This window comes from Aquila chrysaetos, chromosome 5 (assembly GCF_900496995.4).
Source record: "Aquila chrysaetos chrysaetos chromosome 5, bAquChr1.4, whole genome shotgun sequence".
Classification (NCBI taxonomy): Eukaryota; Metazoa; Chordata; class Aves; order Accipitriformes; family Accipitridae; genus Aquila; species Aquila chrysaetos.
In genome coordinates, this window is record NC_044008.1 from 62,030,863 (window position 1) to 62,055,985 (window position 25,123).

Here is a 25,123-nt window from a genome sequence, read left to right on the forward strand (position 1 = left end):
ACTGGACAGACCAGGGAGTCGTGTTTAATTCGAAATTCCCTCGGGCTAAATTAAGGTGAAACAGACACCAAACGATCAGTTAAAGATTTTATTCATGACAGAAGCAAACTGAACTGGGGAGGTGTGGTAGTAGGTGGCAGGGTTTCTCACAACAGGAATTGGCATAGGACTACTTCTGTAAACTGTGTAACCATATACATCAATTCAGGGAGTAAGGAGATCCTTCCTGTTGAGTCACGAGGTTCAGAGTAGACCCCCTTGCTTTCCAGACTCCTCCTCAGAGAAGGGTCTAGGGGCGGCTGGATCTACTCTTAGTCTCAGACTTGGTCAATGGTTTACATCTTGAAATGGGTGAGGTGTAGGGATTGTGGAAAAGGAGAGAGAGAGAAAGGGAGAGAGAAAGATTTCACCGGTCCTGGGTCCAGTGTTGGTCCAGTCAGCCGAGGGGTCCAGTCCCGGTGGGCTTGCGCACCTGGGGCTTCAGTTTGTGTCCTTTTATCATCCCTGCCCCTCCGTCGGGCGGGCACCTGAACTGGTCAGGCTAATGAGCAGTTTGTGAGCCGTTGGGCTTAGGGGTCGTTTGTGGAATAACTTCTCCTTCCCTGCAGATGTGGCCATTGTTTGATCTTTGTATCAGAACAGCTTATCAGAACAGGGAGCTGTGCACCCTCCAGCACGCCCTCCCCCTCCTGTTGCTGATGTCTGAGCTGATGGGCTTTTCACCTTGGTTCCTTGCTGTGCAGGGTTTGTCTTTAAGCAGAACTTGCCCCACCACAATGTTTGAGACATTAACTCTTTCAGTCTCTCACAGTTCCCTAACCCAGTACTTGAACGTGGTATGAAGAAACTGTACTGCAGAGAAAGCTGTACCCAGAAATTATTTGCTTTTCATTGTGGTCTGTTTTGTTTTTAATTTGTCCTGTTTATTACAGGGAGAGGAGGAGTTTAACCTTCTTCACCCGCCCAAAGGCCGAGTTCAGCAACGCCACATGCGAACTATTCGAGAAGTGCGCACTGTTGTTACACGTGTTATAACAGATGTTTACTACATAAATGGTGCAGAGGTGGAACGAAAGGTAGTTGAGGTAAGTTCCTGTTTTCAGGGCTACACGTAATTATATGTTGGCTGAAAAATAAAATTAATTAAAATGGGAATGTGTTGTGGCTGCAGAAAACGAGTTGAGTGAACAAGTTGGCATGCTGTGATGACAAACTTTTCTTCATGAGCAAACATGTAGACCATTTAGTGCATGGCAAAAGCTGTGTATTTGTTGCTGGTGTATTTTGTGCCCATTACTGTATTCTGAAGACATGCTGACTCTTTTTCTACCCAAAGAACTGAACAAAAGACTTCACTATGTGCATCCAACTGTTTTAAAATTCTTGGGGTTTTGTCAGAATAGAGAGATTTCAGAATAGGCAGAAATTCTATTAGTAAGCAAAAATCACTTCTGCCTGTAAAATTGAACTATGTAAGGTAGTTTAGCCTGTTTGCAGCTCAGCGTCATTTTTAACCACACTCTTCTGAGTCCTGTGGACCAGATTCTATAAGAGGTCTACAAGAAGCAACTTAAAAACAAAAAAATAGCAAGCCTATTGTTAGTACACTTGTGTTGGTGTATGTCCATTCATTAAATGGAAAATCTTTAGGGAATCTCAAAAGGTAGCTGACAAATGCTGATTTGGTGTGCAGAGTAATCATATCGGCCTGCTAGCAATAAAATTTTACTGCTGTTCTGCTATAAAAGTAAATAACATAAGAGTCTTGTGCTGTGTTGTTACAATGAGTAATGACACAAAAGGATGAATCAGTTCAGTGCAAAGCTTATCCTTTCACACCTGATACTACACATGAAATTGCTTATTGTAACATTAAAACAGAGAATTAAGTTTCCTGAAATGTGCTTACATAGGTTGTATAATCACAATCATATAACCATTTCCAATTTATCTATCAATATTTGATATCACTATTTTGTAGATACATATTTTTATATCCATAAAACTTTAATGGCTCCAAATGACCAGCTGTCTGAAACTGATCTTGGATTATTAGTAACCAAAGGCTGCTAATGTCTCATGTATTTGTTGCACTGTCACACTCTTGAAGGCTGGGAATTACTCAAAGCCAGACTAATTTGATACCAACCAAGCTCTGTCCTGTTGACTGATTTCTTAATGTGACTTCTTTATAGAGAGCAGCTACAGGCCTATAGTGAGAGAGACACACTGTCTACCATTGATCAGTCCAGACTCAGATCTGCATGGCTATCTTCAGTTTCATGAATGTGGTCTCAACTTGTCTGCGCTTTTTCCTGGTGATTGTAGAGCTTCCATCTAGCAGGTGCATCACCTTTGGCGAACCTCCTTTTTTTATTTTTTTCCTCTTAAGGAAACTGAGGAGCCTGTAGTGGAGTGCCAGGAGTGTGAGACTGACACATCCTCCTCTAGAACTGCAGTGGGCTCGTCAATGACCTCAGGGGACCTTGGTGACGTCAGCTCCTTCTCATCTAAGGCCTCGAGCCTCCACCGTACATCCAGCGGAGCAAGCAGTGGTCACTCTGCCACACACAGCGGCAGCAGCAGCTCAGGGCGGGGAACTGGAGCTGTCAAAGGGAAAGTGTGTGGGACAGAAACTGGAGAGTTTGCTTTACCCATTGGCAGAGGCACCTTAGGAAAATTAAGGTACGTGCAGAGCCTTGGGAAAGGAAGAATAGATACTTTACAGAAGTGAACAGCTGGCTTGGGTGGTGTGTGAAGCAGGGTAGACCCTAAACCAAGAGTTTTCTGGGAAGGATCTGGCTTGATGAACAGAAATAAGGAGATAGTCTTTGCTTTCACCTCTGTTCTTCCTAAAAGAGTAGTTTGTTTCCTTGTGACACATTGCTTTGCCTAAGCTCGTTTCAGTTTAGCAGCAATGAGGCAAACTTCTTGACCAGTTGTGAGATCACAGAGAAAATGGGGGGGATCCTAATGAGCTGGCTTCTCTTTTCAGAACAGTTAACTCAGAAATTCTCTAGCCCTAGGAAAGGAGCTGGTCAGCCAGCATCTCCGCTCAGAGTTAGCCAGGCAGGAGCACTGCCTTGTGAGGAAGAGGATGACTCTATGCCTGGCACTCGTCAGGGTGGCAGAGTACCTGTGACACCTCGTGGGCGAGGAAGAAGAGGCCGCCCACCATCTCGAACAACAGGAACAAGGTACCCTGGAAAAAGGAGACTGTAACTTTAATTTATGGCGGAGTAAGAGAATGGGGAGCTGCTGTCTTAATGTGACAGAGGAAAAGGAGTGCTGAATGTTTCAGGAGCTATTTTTTGGTGATAGCATGTAGCAGCTGCAAGCATCTCACCCAACTATTCTTTGTTTAGTAACTGTTTTTCCTGATCCTTCTGGGACTGCTTTTCTTTTTTCTGCAGAGATTTAGCTGGACTGCCAGGTGTGGAAGATCTCTCAACTACAGCATCACCTGAGGAGAAATCATTTACTCGTCCGGTTCGCCTGCCAGATGGAGGGGAGAAATCTGACACTTCTGGCTTCTGTGCCTTACGTCGAAGTGACTCTCCAGAAATCCCATTACAAATGGTGACTGGTCCTTCGGACTGTGCAGACTCATCCTCTGGGAGCAGCTTTGTGGGCCTCAGGGTTGTAGCAAAGTGGTCCTCAAATGGGTACTTCTATTCCGGGATGATTACCCAAGATGTTGGGGCAGGAAAGTACAAGCTGCTCTTTGATGATGGATATGAATGTGATGTGCTAGGAAAAGATATTTTACTCTGTGATCCTATCCCACTGGAGACTGAGGTGACTGCACTTTCAGAGGATGAGTACTTTAGTGCAGGTAAGAGCAGTGCTTGAGCTCCATCCTTGGGTTTTCTGAGTTGCTGAATGAAATGGGAGATGGGTGCTTGTCCAGGAGGATAAGAAGCCTGGGTATAGTTGGTTAATGGGTGTTATTTTCTGTCTTGTCAGGTGTGGTGAAGGGACACCGGAAGGAGTCTGGAGAGCTATACTACTGCATTGAAAAGGAAGGCCAGAGGAAGTGGTACAAACGAATGGCTGTTATCCTGTCTCTGGAACAAGGAAATAAGCTCCGGGAGCAGTTTGGGCTAGGTCCTTATGAACCTGTCACCCCCTTGACCAAAGCAGCTGACATCAGTCTCGGTAAGGGGAGGTGCTGTTGAGCTGCTGGCTACGCTGTTCTGCATCTTGTGCCTTTATGATGATTCTAGTTCCTGATCTGAATTACCAATGTTTACATCTTTCTGGGTATTCAGCAATGCTTTTGGTACTTCATAATGGGATCTTTGAGATCCTTTTATTCTTTTGTCTTGCTCAGAGACTTAGTGGCATTGACTGGCTTGTGGAGAGTGGCCTGCTTCTAGGACAGTGATGCTTGCTGTACTCATTTACACTTGGTGGATGGCTGCTATGATACAAACTCTTCAGCCATACTGGGAGGAAAAGAGACAGCCAGGGTATGGGGCTTGAGAAGAAAGATACACAAGCAAGATCTCCTTTTTTTTTTTTTTTTTTTTTCCTTGCTCTTCTCTGTTAGAGGGTGGTAGTGTGTACCTTCTAGGTACTATTGAGTTTAGCCACCTCTGTGCACCTAGGTATAGTGAAAGTTTACAGAGTTAGGTGACAGCCAGTGACTAGTCCCTGCATACTGTATTACAGATAATCTTGTGGAGGGGAAGCGGAAGCGACGTAGTAACCTTGGTTCTCCCAGCACTTCCAGCAGCAGCACAACTCCCACTCGTAAAGGGCAGGAGAGTCCGCGCATCCCACCAGGCACACTTTCTGGGAAAAGGAAACTTGTTGCTTCTGAAGATGAGAGATCCCCAGCTAAACGTGGCCGCAAGTCAGCAATAATAAAGCCTGGTGAGAACCTTATTTTCTGCTCTTAAACTTACATTCAGCTATTTCTTTATCTCCTTGGTATTTCTGTAATTGATCTTTCCACTTGCTATAAGCAAAAAGTAGATGAGGTTTGCTTGTTTGCCCTGCAGGATTCGAGACTGATTCTCCCTGGATGCATTCAGCAGCCAGATATTTTTAGCATAGTCTGAGTACTTACCTGCCATCTTTTCAGTTCTGCCTCTTAGAAATGTTGTGACCTTAATGTTGTGATTTGCCTCTCTCCTTCCTTTCTCTTTTCTTATCTGTTTAGTCAGTTCTGAAAGGCCTAGCTGTTAAAGGGACACTTCACAGCAGTAAGTGTTGTTTCAGGATGTTGATAGACTTGCAAACATTGTCCCATTAGTCACTCAGGTTTTGATTTGAAGACTCTGCAACCAGAAAAGTAAAAGATCCCTACCTATCCTAGTGTAATCCTAACCCAATCAGTCCTGCCTCCCTCTGTCTCCTCCAGTAAAATAACTTAAGCTGAACATATCCCAGGGTCTTTGTGCTGAACCTGACTTTTGAGACTCATGGTGCTTCTGTCTCTCTGCAGGGTCTGTGAGAGCTGGAGAGTTTGTAAGCACCTGTGAAGGTGTAGATGCTGTAGACCCCCCAGTACTGGAGGACCATCATGGACCCTTGCCTCACAATAAGACCCTCTTTTTGGGCTATGCCTTTCTCCTCACCATGGCAACACCCAGTGACAAATTGGTCAATCACCAGAAGCCATCAGATGGTCCCACAGGGAGTAGTGAGGAAGAAGAAGGTGAGGCAAATCTTACCTATTGCATTTCCAGGTGGAATGCTGTGGCTTTAGGAAAAACACTGGATGCTGTCTGATCAGGCATTTGTGTGAGTGCTTGTTTTACCATTTTGCTCTTTAATCCTTTGCAGAAAGGACCTAAGACTCAGTCTTTGTTTTAGAGAATTTACAGCCTGAAATGTGGCAAACATCAGTGATGATCATAGGGCTGTTCAGCAAGTTAAGAAAGGTGTGAAAATTAGTGAGATCAGCAGTCTCAGGAATAGTATAATACGAGAAGGAAGGTTTTGAGATAGTGCTGGGAAACATAGGACTTGAAAGCACGAATGGGTTGCTCCAGTTTGCCTTTGCTAAGATCATGTTTCATGCAATGAACTGCAGCATGAAAAAGGTGACAAGGCGCTCACTTGGCTAGTTTGGCCAGTGCTGTGCTTCCCTTTCCGCTGCTGTTTTGGGGTTTGTTGTTTGTTTTGTTTTGTGGGTTTTTTGGGTTTTTTTTTGACTCTTCCAAGGGTTTTCTGTAGAGATTCTTGGGAGAAAGTCTCGGTCCCTTACTGGAATGGATGAGGGCTCTCTAGACTGAGGAGTGTACGGACATAAGCAGATAGATTATAGCCAAAAATTGAACTTTCTGTTTCTGCTGTAGAATTTTTAGAGATTACTCCATATGACAAACATTACATAGCACAGCAGCTGCGAGCAGGAGCTGGCTATATTCTGGAAGACTTCAATGAAACCCAGGTAAGGGCTTACTAATAATCTAGAACAATAGTCACAGAATAGTTGACATTGGGAGGAATTTCTGTAACTCATCTTGTCCAATCCCCCCTGCTGAAAGCAGGATCAGGTAGAGCAGATTGCTTAGGTCCTTATCCAGTTGGGTTTTGAGTACCCTCAAGGATGGAAGCTCCACAACCTCTCTGGGCAGCTTGATCCCATGTTTGACCACCCCCAATTTAAAAAAAAAAAAAAAAAAAAAAAAAATTAAATGGAACTTTCTGTATTTCAATTTGTACCTGTTGCTTCTTGTCCTTTTAGTAGGTAACACCGAGAAGAGTCTGGCTCTATCTTTTGTACACCCTCTTATCAGTCATGAATATGCATTGATAAGACCACCCAAGCCTTCCCTTCTTGAGCTTAAACAAGCTCAGTTCTCTCAGCTTCCTCTTGTATGTCAGATGCTCCAATGCCTAGATATCTTAGTGGCCCTTGGCTGGGCCTGCTTCAGTATGTCTTGTGGTTTTTGTTGTACTGTGGAACCTAGGAGTGGATGCAGTACTCCAGATGGGGTCTCACCACAGGTCTGTGCCTCAGACAAGAGCTCTTTGCTCTTCACTTACTAGATCTACTTGGACAACTAATTTCACTGTCACTTTTACTTTATATTTAGATTTTTAATAGAGAGGGTAAATTGTTCTTGAAGCATCTTGCCTGAGGCTGCAGAGTCTTCTCTAGTGACTTACTGAGTTGCAAACTAAAAGATGAATCTTCTCCTTTGTCTGAACTAGAAGAGATAGTTTTGATAGAAAAACTACTAGACAGAGTTTTTGCCTGTGAACTACATGGCTTGGAACAAGTGATTGGTATAGGTACTCCTGATTTCAGAACCTGTTTATCTAATTCACCTTTCACATAATGTGGCTGTGAAAATCAGGGTTTTGATTGTTTTCTTCTTTATAGTGTTTAGCAGCAGAATAACTTCTGGGGTTTTTTTTGCAAGCATTGTCTCCAGTTTACATGTCCTTTTATTTCCCCTGAAGTGTAATGCAGCATATCAGTGTCTTTTAATTGCGGACCAGCATTGTCGAACTCGGAAATACTTGCTGTGCCTTGCCAGAGGGATCCCTTGTGTGTCTCATATCTGGGTCCATGATAGCTGTCATGCTAACCAGCTTCAAAATTACCGGAATTACCTTTTGCCAGCTGGCTATAGCCTCCAGGAGCAAAAATTGCTAGAATGGTAAGTGCCAAATAACTATGATTTGAGTCCACAGACCAAGGATTTAGAGAGAATTGTTATGTTGGGGAGGCTCTTGAATGTTACAAGTACTGAAGATGTCCCTAGTACTGCTCCCCATGCTTTCCCTTCCATATAGGAACAGCACTTCCATCTTTTTCCTTGGATTTACAGTGACCTCTAACACCAAGGTACATTTGGGTGCCGTATACAGAAAAGACAGTTTCCTGAGAAGTAGGAAAGATGTCTGTCTCCTCATGAGGAAGACGGAATTCAGGCAAGGCTTCCCACACACTTGGCTGACTTCTCCAATTGCTCAGAAATGGATAAAGGAGAGCAATATTACTGCAGTTTCCTTTTCCTTTGGTACGTTTTGAAGCCAGCTTCTGCATTTTCTACAGAGTCCAATCCAGTACATCTGTTCTAAGAGTACAATTGTCAGGTCAGACTCCTCAGGCAAGGTGAGGGGTGGACAAAAGCAGCTTGTAAATCTCTGTGGGCTTTGGGCAGGAGACTGATGCCTGCCTGCCTGTTCAGCCGTGTCAAAGCAGAGGCATTTTGGATATGCACAGAAAAGATGGTTCAGGATTAAGAAGGAGTTTAGCCTAACTTTTTAGATTTAGGCTGCTGCACACAACCCTCACCAATGTTGTCTAGCTCTGTTTTACTATCTATAAACAGAGGATAGTTGCTCCAAGTATTTCAGGAGGGTTGGTAAGCGAACAGGTCACTGTATGCAAGATATTCAAAGAACCAATATGGGAGCCAATCAGGTGACTAGAAGTAGTAGATAATGGTCCTCAAATAAATTCCCAGACTCCTGGATGTTCTTAGCAGTCTGCACTTCTCTTTTATTCTACAGGCACCCACGAGAAAACCCATTCCATAACCTGAAGGTTCTCCTGGTGTCAGACCAGCAGCAGAACTTCCTGGATCTGTGGTCTGAAATCCTCATGACAGGGGGAGCAGCATCTGTTAAACAGCATTACTCAAATGCTCACAACAAAGGTACTCATTGGCCAGTTTCTTGGGCCTAGTATTTGGGGATCCCATGCCACTGTGGTCTCTAGTATGACTTAAAACTACTTAGGATGGTTTACAAAGTTGTCTATAAGCATAAAGGGAGGGAAAATGCAGACACTAGCTCTCTGCTTGAATGTAATCTAGAAGATTACATCTAGAAGACCTACCTTCCAGAGGAGATGCTGCAGCAATTCAGGACACAAGCTGTCAGCTACCAGCCTATGTTGAAAGGGGGAAATAGGCAACAGTTGCTCCTGGACCATCTGTAGGCCACTAAAACTGTGCTTCCTTGTCCTTCTGAACTCAGCTGTCTCTCCCTCTCCATATGGGATGTAGGCCCTCATACTTGCAGCCTGAGGTCAGGGCTCATGGTTATCTAGTCTTGCCTGTAATGTTGGCTACTGGTTTTCTGTTAATTTCTATCTGGACTAGAGGGAATCTTGTACTTGCAGTGCAGTGTTGCTGTAGAGCATGTCTTAACTTCTTACAAAGACAATTCACTGGCTAGGAATGAGAGGACATGGAAGAGAGATTCGTAGTGGTGAAACACACTGATCTGCTGCTGCAGAGAAGATCTGTTTTCTTTTTTTCACCTGATAGATGCCTGTCTTTCTTCCTGTGCAGATATTGCTTTGGGTGTTTATGATGTGGTGGTGACTGATTTTTCCTGCCCAGCTGGTGTCTTGAAGTGTGCAGAAGCTTTACGGCTGCCTGTTGTCTCGCAAGAGTGGGTGATCCAGAGCCTTATTGCTGGGGAGAGAGTAGGCTACAGCAAGCATCCAAAATATAAACATGACTATGTCCCCCACTAAACTAAAACTTTGCCCTGATGTCCCACTGTTGTGCAGACTGTGTTTTAATCAGGTTTTAAATGTTTGTGTAATTGGACAGTGTGCATGAATTACTGTATATAGTTTTATCCGCTGGACTTTTATGATGAAATAAATGTTCAATCTCTTGTGGTAGCTGTTGGGACTGTCATTTATCTAAACTTATTCCAGGGCTGTGCCTCCAGAGGAGGGCGGAAAGAAGAGAAATGCTTACATTTCTCTAAGCTGAATAGTACTAATATTCTAGTTTCAGTAAAGACTGGCCTCAACACAAAGACAATTATAAAAGAAGGGAAAGGGTTGTTCTCAACTGGCAGCCTATATTTTACAGAAGTGAATGCCCAATGACCAAGTTCAGCACTTCTTTTTGTTAGAATAGCATGTTGCGTGCTCCTCCAGCTTGCTACTGCTCCTTTCCATTAATTTCACCAAGATGTTGCTGAAGCAACTGGTAAGAATTTCTAGGACAAAGTGCCCTTTTGCTTTGGCTACCTCTCTTTTTTTCCTTTTATGACTATGGGTATTAACCTGCCCTAGTGCAGACTACCTAAGTCAAGATATAGACACAGGGACCTAGGACAACTCAGCTACTGGGAGACTGAGGTACAAAGAGTATGTAAGTGCTGTGTATTTTTGTTTAAATGGTAATGGGGTAAATCATCTGCTTCTGAGCTGCTGCATTCACAACCAGGCATTTTATCTTAGTGGTCAACTGGCATAAAAGGCAACAGCTGAGTTTGACAGCTCTTCACTCCAACAATGCTATAGGCTAGAGGTATACCCAGGCCTCCCTCCAGCCTTGTACACAGTCTCTACTCCCCTGCTTCAAAAGTGTAAGTCTTTCTTGATGTATATTTTTTCCCCTATTGTTTCCTAGCTCAGTCACCTGACGGTGTTGGTCTATAAATCCCACATCCAAACTTCAACACCCTTTCTCCAGTTTTCTAGCTTTTTTCATGGTCACACGGTTTTAAACTTTGCATCAGGCACAGTCCTACTACAAACAGCTATAGTGCACTGAAGATGCCAGGCCTTACACTTGCTGTCTGTTGTTACTGTGTCTTTCTGAGTGACCAGATTCCCTCCCCGTCCTGCTGCTTGAGATCTGCAGCTTTGGATACTGTGAAAATACCAACCCTCTGAGGGTAAGGCTGGCTTCCTGGCAGCCTTTGTGTTCAAATTTTGAAACCTGGTACTATACCCCAGTGATGGACCTTCTGCTGCTGCTCATCCAAATGGACTTATGGCAAGATAGTCTGTTTGTTATAGCAATGCTAGGAAATCTTGGTAACATGCAAGAAGTTCTGCCAGATACTGCTTTTCATTGAAATAGGATGCTGTGCCACTCTAGTCCCTTTGCACTTGGGTGCAGACATTGACAATACTCCACATAACTGCATGACAAGATGGTTTTATTTTGGTTCAGTAGGATAGTCACTAGTAGTACTCCAAATAGCCTTCAATGAAAACAGTACATTTAGAGCTGGCATCCTAATTAAGTTTCTCCCTAGTTTTAGTTCTAGCACACTTTTCTGTGAGCAGAGCGAGCTTTGTACTTTGAACAGGGCAAAGCTACTTCCGTCTTGATGTGCATAATTTTAGCACACAAAATCTATTTTTATAGAGAAAGCATGTGACATCACTAGTGGCTCCTTTACTTATACAGATATGCTACAACAGTGCACTGTATAAGAGATTCTTCAAATCCATTCCTTCTTCCCTCCCCCCTCACCTCAAATGGCTATTGCAGTTGTTTCATTTACCTGGAGGTATGTATTTGATTAACAGACACTGTGTACTGTAAATCAGTTTACTGCACAAGTGGAACTTCTGAATACAGCCAAAACTTCATTCATAGTCAAGAACAATAGACTACTTCTTCCATACTCCAACTTGCAAAGGATCATAGTCCAGCTGAAGAGTCAAGTCATGATAATTCTTGTTGCTTTTTCACTTTCTGAAGAGGCACCGACTGCCTCCTTTAGAAGCATTTATAAGTATATGCAGGGCTGCAGAAAGCATGTTTTTACTAGTTCAGAAAAAATGGAGTAGCTTTCTGCAATCACTGGGCAGCCTCACATAAGTGGCACTTCCTGCCAATTCCTTCTGAAACGGTGGTTCACCAGGCAAGAGCCAGCTACAGAGAAACTCAGTTGAGTGCAAACTCTCCAAAAGCACCCCTTTCCACTGCTTGATGTGTCATTGGTCACAGCCTGAAGAAAAGGTCTTGGTGCTTAAACCCCAAAACTGCAAGAGAAGGGTACAATATTAACTACATGTTGAAAAGAATGCCCTTTATCAACCCACCTGAACATTCTTCAGCCAGTATGAGCTAGCAGCTAGTTCAACTTCATGCCAAAACAAACTCAAAGTGGAGAAAGCATATGAAAGATAAAAATGAACTTATGCTGGCTTGTTTCATTTCTGTCATAGTATTTAGCAACACTTTGCTTCTAATTGTTTTGGCTTACACAATCAATAAAAATTACTTGTGATCATTTAGATTACTTTGTACTTCAAGTACCTCAGCACAATGCTACAAGCAACCTTGAAGATATTCCTACCTGCCCAAGGTTCCTCCAGCCTGGGTGTAGTATTTGTTATAATCCAAGCGTAGCAGCAGTTGAGCTAAGTCAGAGTTTATCTGATGGTTGCGAACACTAGAGAGAATCTTGAAGAGAAGTGATGACTGACGACTGAATCCCTACAAATTAGAAGTAGTCAATTCTGGGCATTCTCAAGAGAGAAAGAAAGCAAGCAAGCCTTTCATCTCTGTTCCTGCCTAAACAATCCCTTTAACAGCCTGAAAAAAAGAATCACTGCAAGAGAAGTGATGCTTGTAGTCCATTATAAGGTAAGCTGTCAGCCGTGAGAATTATTAGGTGTTAGGTATCCAAAAGGAGGGGTAGAGGCACCGACTGATATCCATCCACCTCCTTTCTATTCTAATAGGGTAATTTCTGCATATCTGCCCATACTCATCCTCTCTGTGCACAGAGAATTTTAAACTCGGGAACAGTTGATTAATTAAAATCATTGCAAGTACTCATATAGAATGTCTCAGCTTAAACTCCCTCCTGTTATACAGCTGTTAAAGCCGAGATGACTGCTTAGGCAAATGTTTGCATGGGAGAAGAACAGGTCCATATAAACATAGATTCACCTTCACCAAAATACTGAGTTGTGCAGCTCCCCGTTCATCTAATGGGCCCAGATTCTGACTGACCAGAGAGCAAAAACTGTGACAAAGATCCAGAATTTCATTTAAGCAGTGGAAAACCTGCATAGGATAAGAAGTAGAAAGTAGTAGTTTAAACAAGAGTTCAAATGCAGACAAAGCTGTTCTTAGTACCTGAAAAATTGCAGTGTTCATAATCAAGATGTTGCTGATACCATGTTTCTCAATCAGCAAGGAAGATGTTAAAGCACCTGTAGCATTTTTGTAAGGTTTTCTATGGAAAAAGGACTTAAATCCCCACCCCCCAACCTTTTGCAGACATTACTGGGGAAACAGCAATTGGCATGAGCCATCCACATAGGCACGGAAGTTGAACATTGGCTTCCCCATCCAACCAGCAGGCCATTCTTGCAGCTTCGGGATTGAGAAGGAAGAATAAAGAACAGCAAGAGCTGTGGTTCAAGGCCTTAGTTTCACTGTTCACAAAACTTGGAATTTCTTTTGTATCAGTTGGTCAAGAAAATTTGCATTCAAGAGCATTAAGAAACCCCAAATGCCTCACAGACATAACTACTGGAACACTTAAAAGTTCCAGACTGGATAATCAGTATTCTGCCACCTTTATACTATAGCCTCATAGAATGACCAAATAGTAATGAAACAGACAAGACCTGTGTTCCCACTGTTTTATTTGGGACTGTTTTTGTGAGGCTACATGTTTAAAAAAAAAAATACTGGCAACACTGTAACATATTTTTGACTAAAACAACAATAAAAAAAGACCCTTAAAGTCCACTCAGGAACATATCAACTATTTTTATCCTCTAAAGTGTAAGTAAGAAAGGGAATTTTTCCTAATCTAATGAATTTCAGAATGAGTCCCGCAGGAATACAGTTCCCAGCACTATGCTAACCAGTACTTTAATAAAATTGCCTGTGAGAAAAATATAGCAACAAAAATTAAGTTAATAAGGTTAACAGAACACTGGAATAATCTTGATTTAAAATTGCCAGGAATGCAGCATCCACACTTACCAACTGTAAATTAAGTGATCTTAATTCAATTATCTGTTCTAGTTTATACCTGCTTTATTCCTAGAATTTTAGTCTGTGCTCTACAGGAGATTATGACTGATCTGTTTTAAAAGAGATGGTTTGTCCTATCTGTTCACAAAAGGTGTATTTCTTAGGGCAGTTGGAGAATTTGTAGAAAAAGGTGAAAACAAGACCTACTTACAGGTTTTAGGAGGATGAAAGACTGAGCCAACAGGTTACTTAAGAAATGATCATGAGCCAACCGTATACTCTCAAAATCTCGCGTGGCATTTATCTGCTGCAGAAGCTGTGAGAACTGAGATTCCAGTACATCCACCTGATGGATATGTAAAGAAAGCTCATTAGTATCTTGAGGAATGGGAGTACTTCCGACCAGCCAGAAGTTTTCTGTAAGCAACTTACTTTCCTTATTGCTACTCTTACCTTAGAGGCTGAGGATCACCTTCTCTCTGCCTCCTGAATGGGGACTTATATACAACAGCAATACATAATGGGGTGACACACACACAATTTTTGATGCCTAAGTATTATCTAAGTAGAAAGGGAAATGGTCACTTTCTTTAAGATTAACTATTGAAAAAGTATATAGCTAGCATGTAAACAAAGGTATTTGATTGTAGTCATCTCTGAATTTTACACTGGGAGATAGTATTTGGAATCTCAGGGCAAAGGCTGCAGTGCAAAAGCTCAGCCACATTACTCTGGAGAATTTAGAAAGCCAGGTCCCCTCAATTCACCTGTTACGGCTATTAACAAAATGATATGCAATTCTCACAAAATCATACTACTAGGAACTGGTGTTTACATTTGAAAAGTCTCTTTTTTTACTTTAAAGTGTCAGAATATGGCTTCTTTCAATTCTTAAAAAAAAAAAAAACAAACACCAAACAAAAAACCCAAACCAACTTGTCACTTAACTCAAACTGGAGTTCACTTAAAGGGGCAAGGGAGAAGCCAGGATGGTATGTTAATGATGCTACTTCAGAGATGACTGTGGCTTCTCACAAATATTTAGTAGCACTAGAGAGCCGAAACTCCTGCATTTCCAGTAACACTCACTGATTCACAAGTCCAGAAACTTTGTAATTGTAGCACTAAGTCTGGGAACTCAGAAAAAGTTCTAGACTTGTTCCAAAGGAAATCCTGATTTCCTTAAGGTACAAGGAATCTGAACCCTGAAAGGCAGGACTTTAGTGCTCCTCCCTCCATTCATTTCTGCCAGTTCCTGATTAACTGATACAGTTTACCTTTCTCTATAATCCTGACCTGCAGATAATACTGAAGATTGTCCACGAGGAAAGCCATGTGATCCCTCAGACGCCACTTGATGGCATCAGTTCTGTTAGATTTCAGGTGTTTGCGTTGCATCTGGAGAGCCCAACAGTGCTGTAGCTCAGCCTGGACTCGTCGCACACTCAGCAGGTATTTGAACACAACATTGTACCTACAGTCAAAAAATACAAAGTTGTTTCAGATGAAAATCTTCCTTGGGTGCTGGTACTGGAGAACATAACTGCAAGATGGAAAAAGAAAGAGGAGGTGGCTGCCTGCCAACAGACAGGGTGGGTCAGGTGATGGCCCATCTCAGAGTAACAGATTTCTGCTTATATTGGTCACTGACCTAAAAAATACAAAGTTAATTTCACCGTCAGGAGGGAAGAGCTTACAATGCTTTGTCAAAGTAGCACTCTGTAAAATAGTGCAGATTTGTCAGCATCTTGCAGGTCTTACTGTCATTACAACAAGTATCCTCAATATGAGTAAGTGGAAAGAGTCATTTCACAGTTCAAGGAGCAAGATAAAGTAATATAGCTCTACCTTTCTCTCCATGGAGAGGAAAAATCCCCAACACCTTAGTGAGTGCCTGAGATCAGGGAACCTATAGATGAATATACAAAGACCATACCTAGTACTTACTTCTCCAGAACAGCAGGAGTAAAGAGAATGTGTAGTGGCCATTGAACTTTGTAAGAAAGGCCCAGAGCTGCCCATCCAGATGCAGGGGCTTCACGTGGAGATAACTCCCGGGAAGGCCCTTCACGAGTCTGAGAAGTATCTGAAAACAAATGAGGTGCTGAATTAAGTCATCTTCTTAGTCAAGACAACCATGGCAAGGAAGAAAAGGGGAAAGAACAGAATAAGAAGAGCCAAAGCAGGCTAGGCCATCACATAGGGCTCCAAAGGGAACAAAGTTATTATTTCTTTAACTTCAGAGAAGGGTCAGTAATAAGACTTGAGAACAAGATCATCATCTGCCCTCTTAACTCATGACTAAAAATGCAAGTAGATACCTTTATGCTCCTTTCCATGATACTCAATGGTTAAGTGAAGCAGGGGAAGAAGGTTGTCATCATCTAACAGCACCTTATGAGCAGACTGTTGAAATGCAACGTTGACATCTGACAAGAAGAGAGCACAGACAGTAACACAAGATGATGCAGATAGTGCTAGTTTTGCACCCATTAATTATTTATGCTAGGCCATAAAAGACTACACTGACATGCTATTTCCACTAGTTTCATTTAATTCCAGTCTCAAATATGGAGAGAAACCTGCCATCTGAAAGTTTCTGAGATGTTATTTTCACCTACTCTGTGAGACATTCTAATTCACGAGTGCTGTTTCTTTCAAAACGAATGACAATATCTGGAGGATAAGATAGAGCTCTTCTGTACTGGACGTGGCTAACCATTTTCCTGCTATACCACAGCAAGGACAGTTTGGTAAGTGAATAAGCAACACTCACCATGTTCAGTTACAGCTGTAGGTGGTGTTTTTAACATATGCTGTGCAGTGTCAATGAAGGCCTGAAAGAGCTCACCTCTTCCCAAAAGGTAAAAGTCTTTTATAATCTGTGGAGATAATTTTTTTGTGTATAAGCATATCAAAAACTGAGCAGAAATTTTAAGCATCCTAGCTAATAGCATCTATTTTCATTATTGCTTGGACAACTTCTGCCATTTGAAAACACAGCTGGAGAGCTCTGAATTTCATCCAGTGCCCAGAAAGTCTATGCTGCCTTTGCTTCAAGATGCAAACCATGAAACCACATACACATACCCCTCTAACTCTGTCTCTGCCCAAGTTCTATCACTCTGTGCTCATTCTTGAGACCTGGAAAATGAAAACAGCTTTACCTAAAAGAAGAAAGTGTAGAATCCAAGACAGTAAAGTATTTAAAGGGAAAGAGCCATTAAAAAAGAAAGAAAGAAAGAAAAAAATTTAAACTGCTGTAGCAAAAACAAGCTAGCAGTTACATTACCTTCAGTTGTCCTAGTAAATCTGATTCCTCCACCATCAGTTTCCAAAGATGCTAGTGAGGAAACAAAAACCAAACAAAACAAAAGAAACATCCTCTCAGATTTATCTAAAACCATTCAGTGAGAACAGTAGCTGTCTTAAAATACTTATGATGTATATATAAATGATGTATATATAAATATGATGTATATGTATATATATAGCACCTATATAAAATGCTATATAAAGCACAAGAGAACAAACTAAGAATCCTGTGTGTAGGCAGCCCATGCTACTAGTTAGAACACTCTTGATGTATACCAGCAAGAAACTCTTGCCTAAGAAACATGAAGAACCATGACAAAAAAATAAGTAAATTCTTACAAAATCAGTTCCACCCTAGCTTTGTTCTCACTTCCGTAACCTCCCCATCTTCTCAGGTTCCCCCCCACCTCAAATTAAAAAAAGATTAAAAATTGCCAAAGCAAAGAATCTGTCCAGTGAGACACCATCTAATATGCTGAAAGCATGATGAAAAGTTCTGAAGTTGTTTCAAGTGAAATAAAAAAATACATAAAAATTCCCTTCTTTCCCCCGTGAAAGCGTGTAGTATTTGTTAATGTCCTTTTTTCATTAGAAGTTGGGGTAACATGAAGCTCTGAGCCCCTTAAGAACATGAAAGCTACCTGCTTGTTCAATCACTGATTCTAAAGAGCCCCCTTCTTTTCCCAGTCATTCACAAAACTGAAGAGCTCCTCAGCCTGTACAGTAGCTATTCTTCTAGGATCCTTACCTCAGCAACAGTGCTCCGTATCCAGTCAACCACTGATTCAAAGTCCACCAAACTGAAGAGCGGTTGCTGCTTGAGTCGATGTAGCTCTGCTGCAAAAGTGTCCTCCTGGTTTTTTAGGATGGAGCCTGTGCAGCAATGAGAAAAATGTTTTGGACAATAAAAAGGAATACTATTTGGAGAAGAGCAGACCCCTTCCAGCACAGTGGGGCAGAAAGGCTGTCCAGGCAGCACCACCTCAGGTCTGGTGAGGAATGTGAAGTTGACGAGGCCTCAAAGTACAAGTACCAAGGTACAAGATTACTGCTACAAGTACAGTTATGGTATAGACACTTGACATGGCAGTGCTGTAGTATCAGTAAAAACCTAAAATATTTTCTATGTAAATGATTGCCACTAACAGCCCTTTTCCTAGGACTGAGCTAGATCTTTGAACTCTCAACTTTTCTGTGACATTAACCAGTTGGTTTGGCTCTCCACCTGCCCCTGCCCCTTTCAAATCTACCCTACTGCTTGAACCTGGGGATTTTTTTTTTTTTAACCAACTAAGCTAGAAGACCAATTTCTTTTCACCTTGCTTCTGCTAAGGCAAGAAAACAGTCCAATTTAATTGGTCCTTTGTTCTCTGCAATGTTGCTCAAGTCATTTGAGTACTTTTGCCTAGACAAGCTCAAGATAGAGCCTCCACAGCAGTCCTCCCCAGTTGGTGTAGGAATATATTTCCAAAACCATCTCCAGTATAAATTTATCAGGCTCTCAAAGAGAACCATCAGCTGGAATTGTCTCTCTCTTGCTGACTTAAAGGCTCCATCTTGATAATTTGTCTTCCACTGTGACCTTTGGGACCACCTTGCAATTAATCTCGTTTGTGGATGCGTTTTAATCCTATGGCACCATTCTGCAACATACATACTCGGAGCAAGCTGTGTCCTTGTGTCTGTCTGCACCCTTCAGGGACAAGGATGCAAACTGAAAAGAAAACACGACCTTTGCTATTGCTTTATTTATCCAGAGCAAATCACATGGTGACTTGTTGCTGGAAACTTGGAGACTATGTTTGGAAAGTGTTATTATTTACTCATCCTGTTCTTATACCACTCCCTTGGAATCAATCAGAAGCAGAACACTGGGACCACTGCTCTGTCCTGGCACAACCATCTCTATGTTCTGAAGAAATCAGCCAATAGTCAGTGACTGTTGAGGAATTCGTTAATACAGCATTTTGGAAGATACTTGTCAGTCACTCATAACTGAGCAAAGACCACAAGGAAGATGATCCTTACCTTTTCTGGTCAGGTTAACATTTTGATTCTCAAACATCTGCACAGATTCACCCACAAAGAGGATTTTCTCAGCCACCCGCACAGGAATGTATGAAGGCAGCATTTCTACTCGCAGAGAAAACTGTTTTAGAGATGGAGCTAACATGTTCTCCTCCTCAATCAAGCGCTGTCAGAGACACCAGGGGAAAGACATCAAGCAAAAAAAGTGTGAGAAAACCAGGCAGAAAAGGTGTATAAAGGGGTGGGGGAATCCAAGTACATTGGAAATAAGCAGAAAGGTGGCAATCCTAATTTGCATTGTTTAAGTAAGCCTGCAAACTTCTTTAGACTTCTGGTACGCTAGCATATCTCCCTAGAGAAGATACTGCTTTCATCAGGAGAAGCTAATACTTTGTGGAATAGCAGCAAATTGGCTCTGCCAAAGGATAATGTTACATCAGCAAAAGGCATTTTTGTTGCAATTCATTACATTAGGTTTTTTGCATCCATAACAATGTTAATTAGCAGTACCAAAAATAATCCTCCCTTACACCCATTCCTATATGTTTTAACACTGCTAGAACACTTGTGATACAGGCCAAATGTAAACACCTCCACTAGTAAGCAAACAGGTTAAAGATCTGAATGCTTCCTAGCATAAATTAAGCAATTTTCTCAGTTCCTGCAAAAGGTGTTTAAATCAATACAGCAATCATTAACTTTTTTCTGAATGTATTAATAAAGGACTCCCAAGTACGGAGGCAAGACTTTCCTTCAGAGAAGTAATACTGATTATTTCATTTGGCTTTCTTTTTATTGGAGAATTAGGTTCATTAGTCCATAATCCAAAAAACACCATGCTAACAAATTTTTGAGAACGTTTGCCACCTACAGAATTCTTCCTTTTAATAGGAGAGTTCATTGTACTGTATACTGATGTTAACAGCTTGGCAATTCTTTTCTTAAGATTCTTCTGACACTTTTAGATGAGGAAATACCCAAGTATTTTATCGGTCTATCCCATCAACACTCAGGATTTCTTATTTTACTCTCTGACTGAAGAATTGCCAACACTGGTAAGTCAATAATATTGAAGAAGAGAGTTCATTAGGCTCTCTCGCTGTCATCTTTTTAATGCCTACATTTTCCACCATGGATCTAGAAGACTCACCAATTTTCACATTATTCCTATATCTGACATAGTGAAATAACAGATTTTTCACTAACTGCCTTTTAAAGTTCCCCCTTGTTTTCACCCGTGTGTAGTCTGTCCTCAGCAGAGACTGTTTGTACAGGGCACCTAATTAGTATGCAACATGGTGTTTCAGGGGTGAATCTTCTGTGTGTTCACAGCCAAGGTGCATGCAGTACACTAACACCATGGGTGCCCATCAAATGTTTTCTCACAGTAAACTAGAGTATGAATTTACAGAGTTGCAGTTGCTCCCCACTGGTTCCTGATGCAGACACTATTCAGATGCACAGAGTGTGGAAGATTACTCCATTGAGAAAGCTGCTTTGCACAAGGGCGCTCTAATGGTATGCCATCTACATGAGGAGTTACCACATTTCACCAGTATACTGGCAGGTTGCACCCTTGCTTAACTTAGCACCCTGGACATGTTCTTAGCGGCCTCTTGACTCTCGCATAGCACATTTTATGCAGTAATGTCAGTAGTATTACCCTGTTAGGTAACATTTGCACAACAAATGGTTGTGCAAGAAAGGTACCTGTCCCAGCTGCCAACAGAAAGGGTGCAAGTCAACACCCAAGCTCCCCACACCATTTCCTTTGCAATTGCTCACACTACCACCAATGCCTATGTTGAGCAGATCACAGTGTTGACCATAAGGAATCAGAAAAGAGTCAGTCAGGAGCAGCGTGAGTACAGCAGTTCCAATTACCTGACATCAGCATCTACAGATTCCATCCACAGGGCTTTCTGCCCTGAGATTACCCAACTGTGCCAAACGATATGTCTCTGTCCTTTATGCCTAGCTACAACCTATTACAATATTCTGTCTCAATATATGTCCAGTCTAGCATAGCTCACACTAAAGCAGAAGACATTTCTTCTTTAGTTCCCTAAGGACTGAAGGATGCCAAGCTATGACTTCGGTCTTACCAGGTCCTGCAGTTCTCGCAGCTGTTTTCCTGTAAGTCCCCCAATTCCTAGGTCATCATCATCTTCTTCGGGTTGGCTAGGGACATTCCCAGAAGAGGGGCCCTGTTTGATAAAGAACTCTTCATGTTGGTCTAGTAGCAATCCATGCAGCATCCAGGCAGAGAGCTGCTTATACATGACTCCATGACACACAGCCAGAATCCTGAGGTCAAGAGAAACAGACAGTGGGACCTTTGCACGCAGGGATCAAAACCTCATTGTTCATCATTCTGGAAAGTCCAGTTAGTCAGCCAGGCAATACAGCAAGTGCTAAATAGCTAATGTGGAATTTTAAATTTATTTTTTTTTAAACAGAGAAAGGTGGACTGATCACTTGCAAAACTGAACATATCCTCTGAATATGTGACTTCTCCACTGAGATCTGCTAGTATACCAGAAGTATAAGTAAGTTTGCAGTGGCTTCCCAGTCCTGCTGTTTCTACTCAATTACCATTTCAGCATGACCACAAGTTGTCTTTTAAGTAGTCTGACTTTCTCCCCAAAGACATACAAACCTAGCAACACTCACTCAGTCACATTTATCCTTTTGAAGGATCAAAACCCAGTAACAGGTCTACCACATGCAAAACAGTTCATGTAGACCTCAAAAGAAGAAAAAACATAAGGTCTGAACTTTCCTCAGCCCTAAGTCCAAAGTATGGAGAAAGCCTTAATTCCTGCCGTAAGTCTGCTTTAGATAAATAATGGGGACTGTGACAGTTTTCCCTGCATGTTACTCCTACTTTTATATCATGCAAGCCTGTTTTGCATGTACTGTTTTCAAAAGTAAGATAAACACTTTGACGCTAACTCCAGTTACTACAGCAGAATGAAATAATAGCTTTACTGTATCTACATACTTTTCAAGAGCACTGCGAACTGGAGGCAACCCCCCACAGCTATGTTTGTGGACTGTCTCCAATATCTGACATCCATGAATCTGCAGAAAGAAAACATGTTTACACCAGGTCTGTTATTTGAATCTGTACTGACCTTTTCAGACATTTAAACACTATGCTTTTGGCTAACAAGAAAATGCCTTAACAAGCTGCACAAGTCTTACAGAAAGAAAGATGTAACGTACTCCATGTAGTGAAGAGGCCTTCTATGTGTGGCTCTACACCCAAGCTTCTCTCAAGAATTTCCCATAACAAAAAGTAAGCACCTCTTTCTGAACACATTAGCTTCTGCCTTTCTCCCTGCCCCCGCCAAGTGACGGTGTGAGAAAACAGACTCAGAAAAGAAGAAATTCCAACCAGCAGCACCTTGTACTATGAAATGTATTGTGATTATAAAATGCAAGTAATCAAAGATCATACTGATAATGAAAAAGTCAAATCCAATGTAAATGGATTTGCAAAATTGTTATTCAATACTTACAGTAGTACTAGGAATGGGGCACCCATTACTGAAACTACATTCTTTCCTAGTATTAAAGGTCTGGGATGGGGGCAGAAAGAACTTTGTTAGCTAAAAAGGAAACTTAAGAGAAACTAGCTACAATTTTACTGTACCTTCTGAGTCTTGATCTGTTCCACCATGACCATCACAGAGGGGAAAAGTAACTGAAACTGCAGAACCAGGAGCAAAAATATTTAATTAGGTTGCTATGCAAGGGAGAGAGAAAACCTATGCTTGAGTAAGTGTGGACAGCAGCTGATTAAAATAATTTAATGAAACTATCATCTTGCTTTCCCCATAGATTAGAAACATGAAATCTCTAGGAATTATGTCCTCCCTCCACTGGACCAAGATGCAGTGGACACAGGCAGTAAGGAATATGCAAGGGTCAAGGTAGAGGACCTAAGCTTTGCGTCAAAGTGCAAGTGATCCTCTGAGCATGATTAAGGGACTACCAATGTAGAGGCGTTGAAAAGACTAACCTGTATTTATCCCACCCACTTTCTTATTAGACTCAAGCAGTGATAAGAGTAACCAAAGAGCACTACCTATTTATTAACATGACATACCTGGTCCAAGGAGTAATTAACATGTGAGATGGAAAGATGCGGGTCGGCCAGAAACTGTAAGAACAACAAAGCAATTAATGAAAATTAAAATTAGGTATGGGTAAGTAAAAAAGCATGTTTGGCTCTATATTACAAACCTTTAGTTCCCACAGCTTTTTTTTGCTGCCACGTATTTTTGGGCCATGTCCCATTTTAGGCTATAGCAACCACTGGATGGTGACAGTAGCCAACATACAACAGCTGCTAATCTAGCAGAGATTAATCAAAACCTTTACAACTGAAAACAGAAGTCACAATAGTCTGAGACAGCACTGGGCTCTGAGGCAGATGGGGCACTTACTGAATTGAAGGCAGAAGGGACTTAATGCTTATTTGAATGAAGAGTCATGTACAGTGGCATCTCACAGGAATAATTTGGAAGCCACCCCTGATATGGAAAGGAAAATACCTTGTCTCCTCTTTAGCTACTACTACTTAGCACATTAATTGCAGAAATGACAAGGTTCCAATCTGTCAGCAGCAGGACAGCCTGTTGTTCCAAGTCTCTCTCCTTTACCTCTTGTTCAAGGTCAAGTAGTGCCTGTCGATATGGCTGCAGCACTGAATCAAGACCTGTGCAGAAGGCTCGCAAATAAATGCCATGTAATCCACTCTGGTTTTGCTGAGACGGATGATGGTCCTGAAACCGAACAATAAAATCTACATCAGCTCCCCAGTGCAGGTCTAAAGAGTAGTGGAGATGCTGTGCAGTTTTACACCAGCAGCCAGTGGTCCACACATGTTGAAATGCACCTTAGCCCACCAGAAAACAACCCAGAAGTTTGGCACAAGGAGAGTTACTTGAGCAGAGTTTTATTTAGCTCTTCTGGGGACATATGCAAGTGCCGGGAACCACTGGTAACTTCAGTGCTTCTTTGTACTTATGTACGCCTCTGGAATCTCAAAGCTCTTTACAAACTGTGAGGAGGACTCGCTACAACATAGGGATGAGCATCCTGTACAGTTCACAAACCCTGGCCAGTCTGCAGTGGCCAGAAATTACTTCCCCAAGCATGAGATTTTACATTTGGTCCATCCTCGGCTGTTCTGCGCCCTCCCTTATTTGCATCGCGCAGAGCTTTCTGGAGCTCTGCTCGGGGAAGCGCATTTGTTTGTGCTAGTGCGGATGTGCGCCGCGGGACATCAGCTTGGCCGGACCGGCATCCGCCGCGCTCCGCCCGGGAAACAGAGCGGAGCGGGGGCCCCACCTGCTGCTGTACGTGTCCCGTGTACTGCTCCACGAATTCGGCGAAGCGGATGTAGTCGGTGCCGAGGCGGCAGAGCCGGTTCAGGACGCTGGTCTCGCTGGGGTGCAGGAACGGCAGTTCCTGAGAGACCTGAGGGGGGAAAGAGCGGTGAGGGCAGGGCGGGGCGGGGCGCGCCGTGGGGGGCCCGGCGGGCCCGGGCCGTACCTGCAGGCCGCCGCGCTTGCTCCAGGTGAAGGCCGCCCCCGGGTACCCGCTCAGCGCCAGCAGCAGCTCGTGGATCATCCTGCCGCGCGGCGCCGCGCGGGCTGCTGGGAGCCGCGCAAGGACCGCCGGGAAGGGCGGGCCCGCGCGGCGGCGTCAGCGGCGCCCCGCGGCCCGGCGGGAGCGGGGAGTCCCCGGGGGCGGCGGGCCGGGGTGGGCCGCGTCGCGAGGGGCGCCCTGGCCGCTCTTGGGGCGCGTTGGCGTGCGGCGGGAGGGCGGCTGAGTAAGGTGGGGGGCTGCGGTGGCAAGGGCTGGTCCGGAAGGTCCCTTCCAGGACAGCAGCGAATCCGCAGCCTTCCAGGTTGATTCTTGGTTTTGCTATGCCTTACCGGGTTTCTTTATCAGTTTCTCATGTTATTTGTAAGTGTTTTATCAATGCCAGTTTTACCTTTCTCCGCCTACTATATTGCTTTCCTTCACCTTCTCTCGTAACCCAGGTAGTCTTTTAATCAAAGCTGCCTACTTTCAAGATTGTGGAGTTG

At 42.8% G+C, this 25,123-nt stretch overlaps 2 protein-coding genes across 13 annotated transcripts in view; one reads left to right on the forward strand and one right to left on the reverse strand.

Moving 5' to 3' along the window:
- The window catches only part of TP53BP1 (tumor protein p53 binding protein 1), a 38,122-nt gene extending 28,515 nt beyond the window's left edge, over nt 1-9,607 (forward strand). For 11 of the 12 annotated variants that reach the window (XM_030014475.2, XM_030014476.2, XM_030014472.2 and 8 more), the window contains 11 exons: nt 933-1,085; nt 2,393-2,685; nt 3,021-3,197; nt 3,414-3,835; nt 3,967-4,158; nt 4,675-4,878; nt 5,453-5,665; nt 6,309-6,403; nt 7,423-7,622; nt 8,482-8,627; nt 9,267-9,607. In XM_030014475.2, the coding sequence (XP_029870335.1) occupies nt 933-1,085; nt 2,393-2,685; nt 3,021-3,197; nt 3,414-3,835; nt 3,967-4,158; nt 4,675-4,878; nt 5,453-5,665; nt 6,309-6,403; nt 7,423-7,622; nt 8,482-8,627; nt 9,267-9,454 (2,283 nt within the window). In that variant the 3' untranslated portion in view covers nt 9,455-9,607. Of the gene's footprint in view, nt 1-932; nt 1,086-2,392; nt 2,686-3,020; nt 3,198-3,413; nt 3,836-3,966; nt 4,159-4,674; nt 4,879-5,452; nt 5,666-6,308; nt 6,404-7,422; nt 7,623-7,793; nt 7,986-8,481; nt 8,628-9,266 lie in introns of those variants that run through there. The other variant, XR_005932449.1, reaches the window with a different exon arrangement.
- A 1,260-nt stretch (nt 9,608-10,867) lies between these two features.
- Nucleotides 10,868-24,720, reverse strand: TUBGCP4 (tubulin gamma complex associated protein 4). Its single transcript, XM_030013331.1, has 18 exons — nt 24,585-24,720; nt 24,381-24,509; nt 23,690-23,812; nt 23,134-23,187; nt 22,678-22,734; nt 22,024-22,103; nt 21,125-21,326; nt 19,020-19,185; nt 17,740-17,864; nt 16,969-17,019; nt 16,453-16,558; nt 15,998-16,105; nt 15,624-15,762; nt 14,973-15,150; nt 13,888-14,022; nt 12,636-12,752; nt 12,037-12,176; nt 10,868-11,719 (listed from the first exon to the last, which is right to left on the reverse strand). Exons 1-18 carry the CDS (start codon nt 24,660-24,662, stop codon nt 11,707-11,709), a joined length of 2,001 nt encoding a protein of 666 aa, XP_029869191.1. The 5' UTR covers nt 24,663-24,720; the 3' UTR covers nt 10,868-11,706.
- Nucleotides 24,721-25,123: the final 403 nt, after the last annotated feature.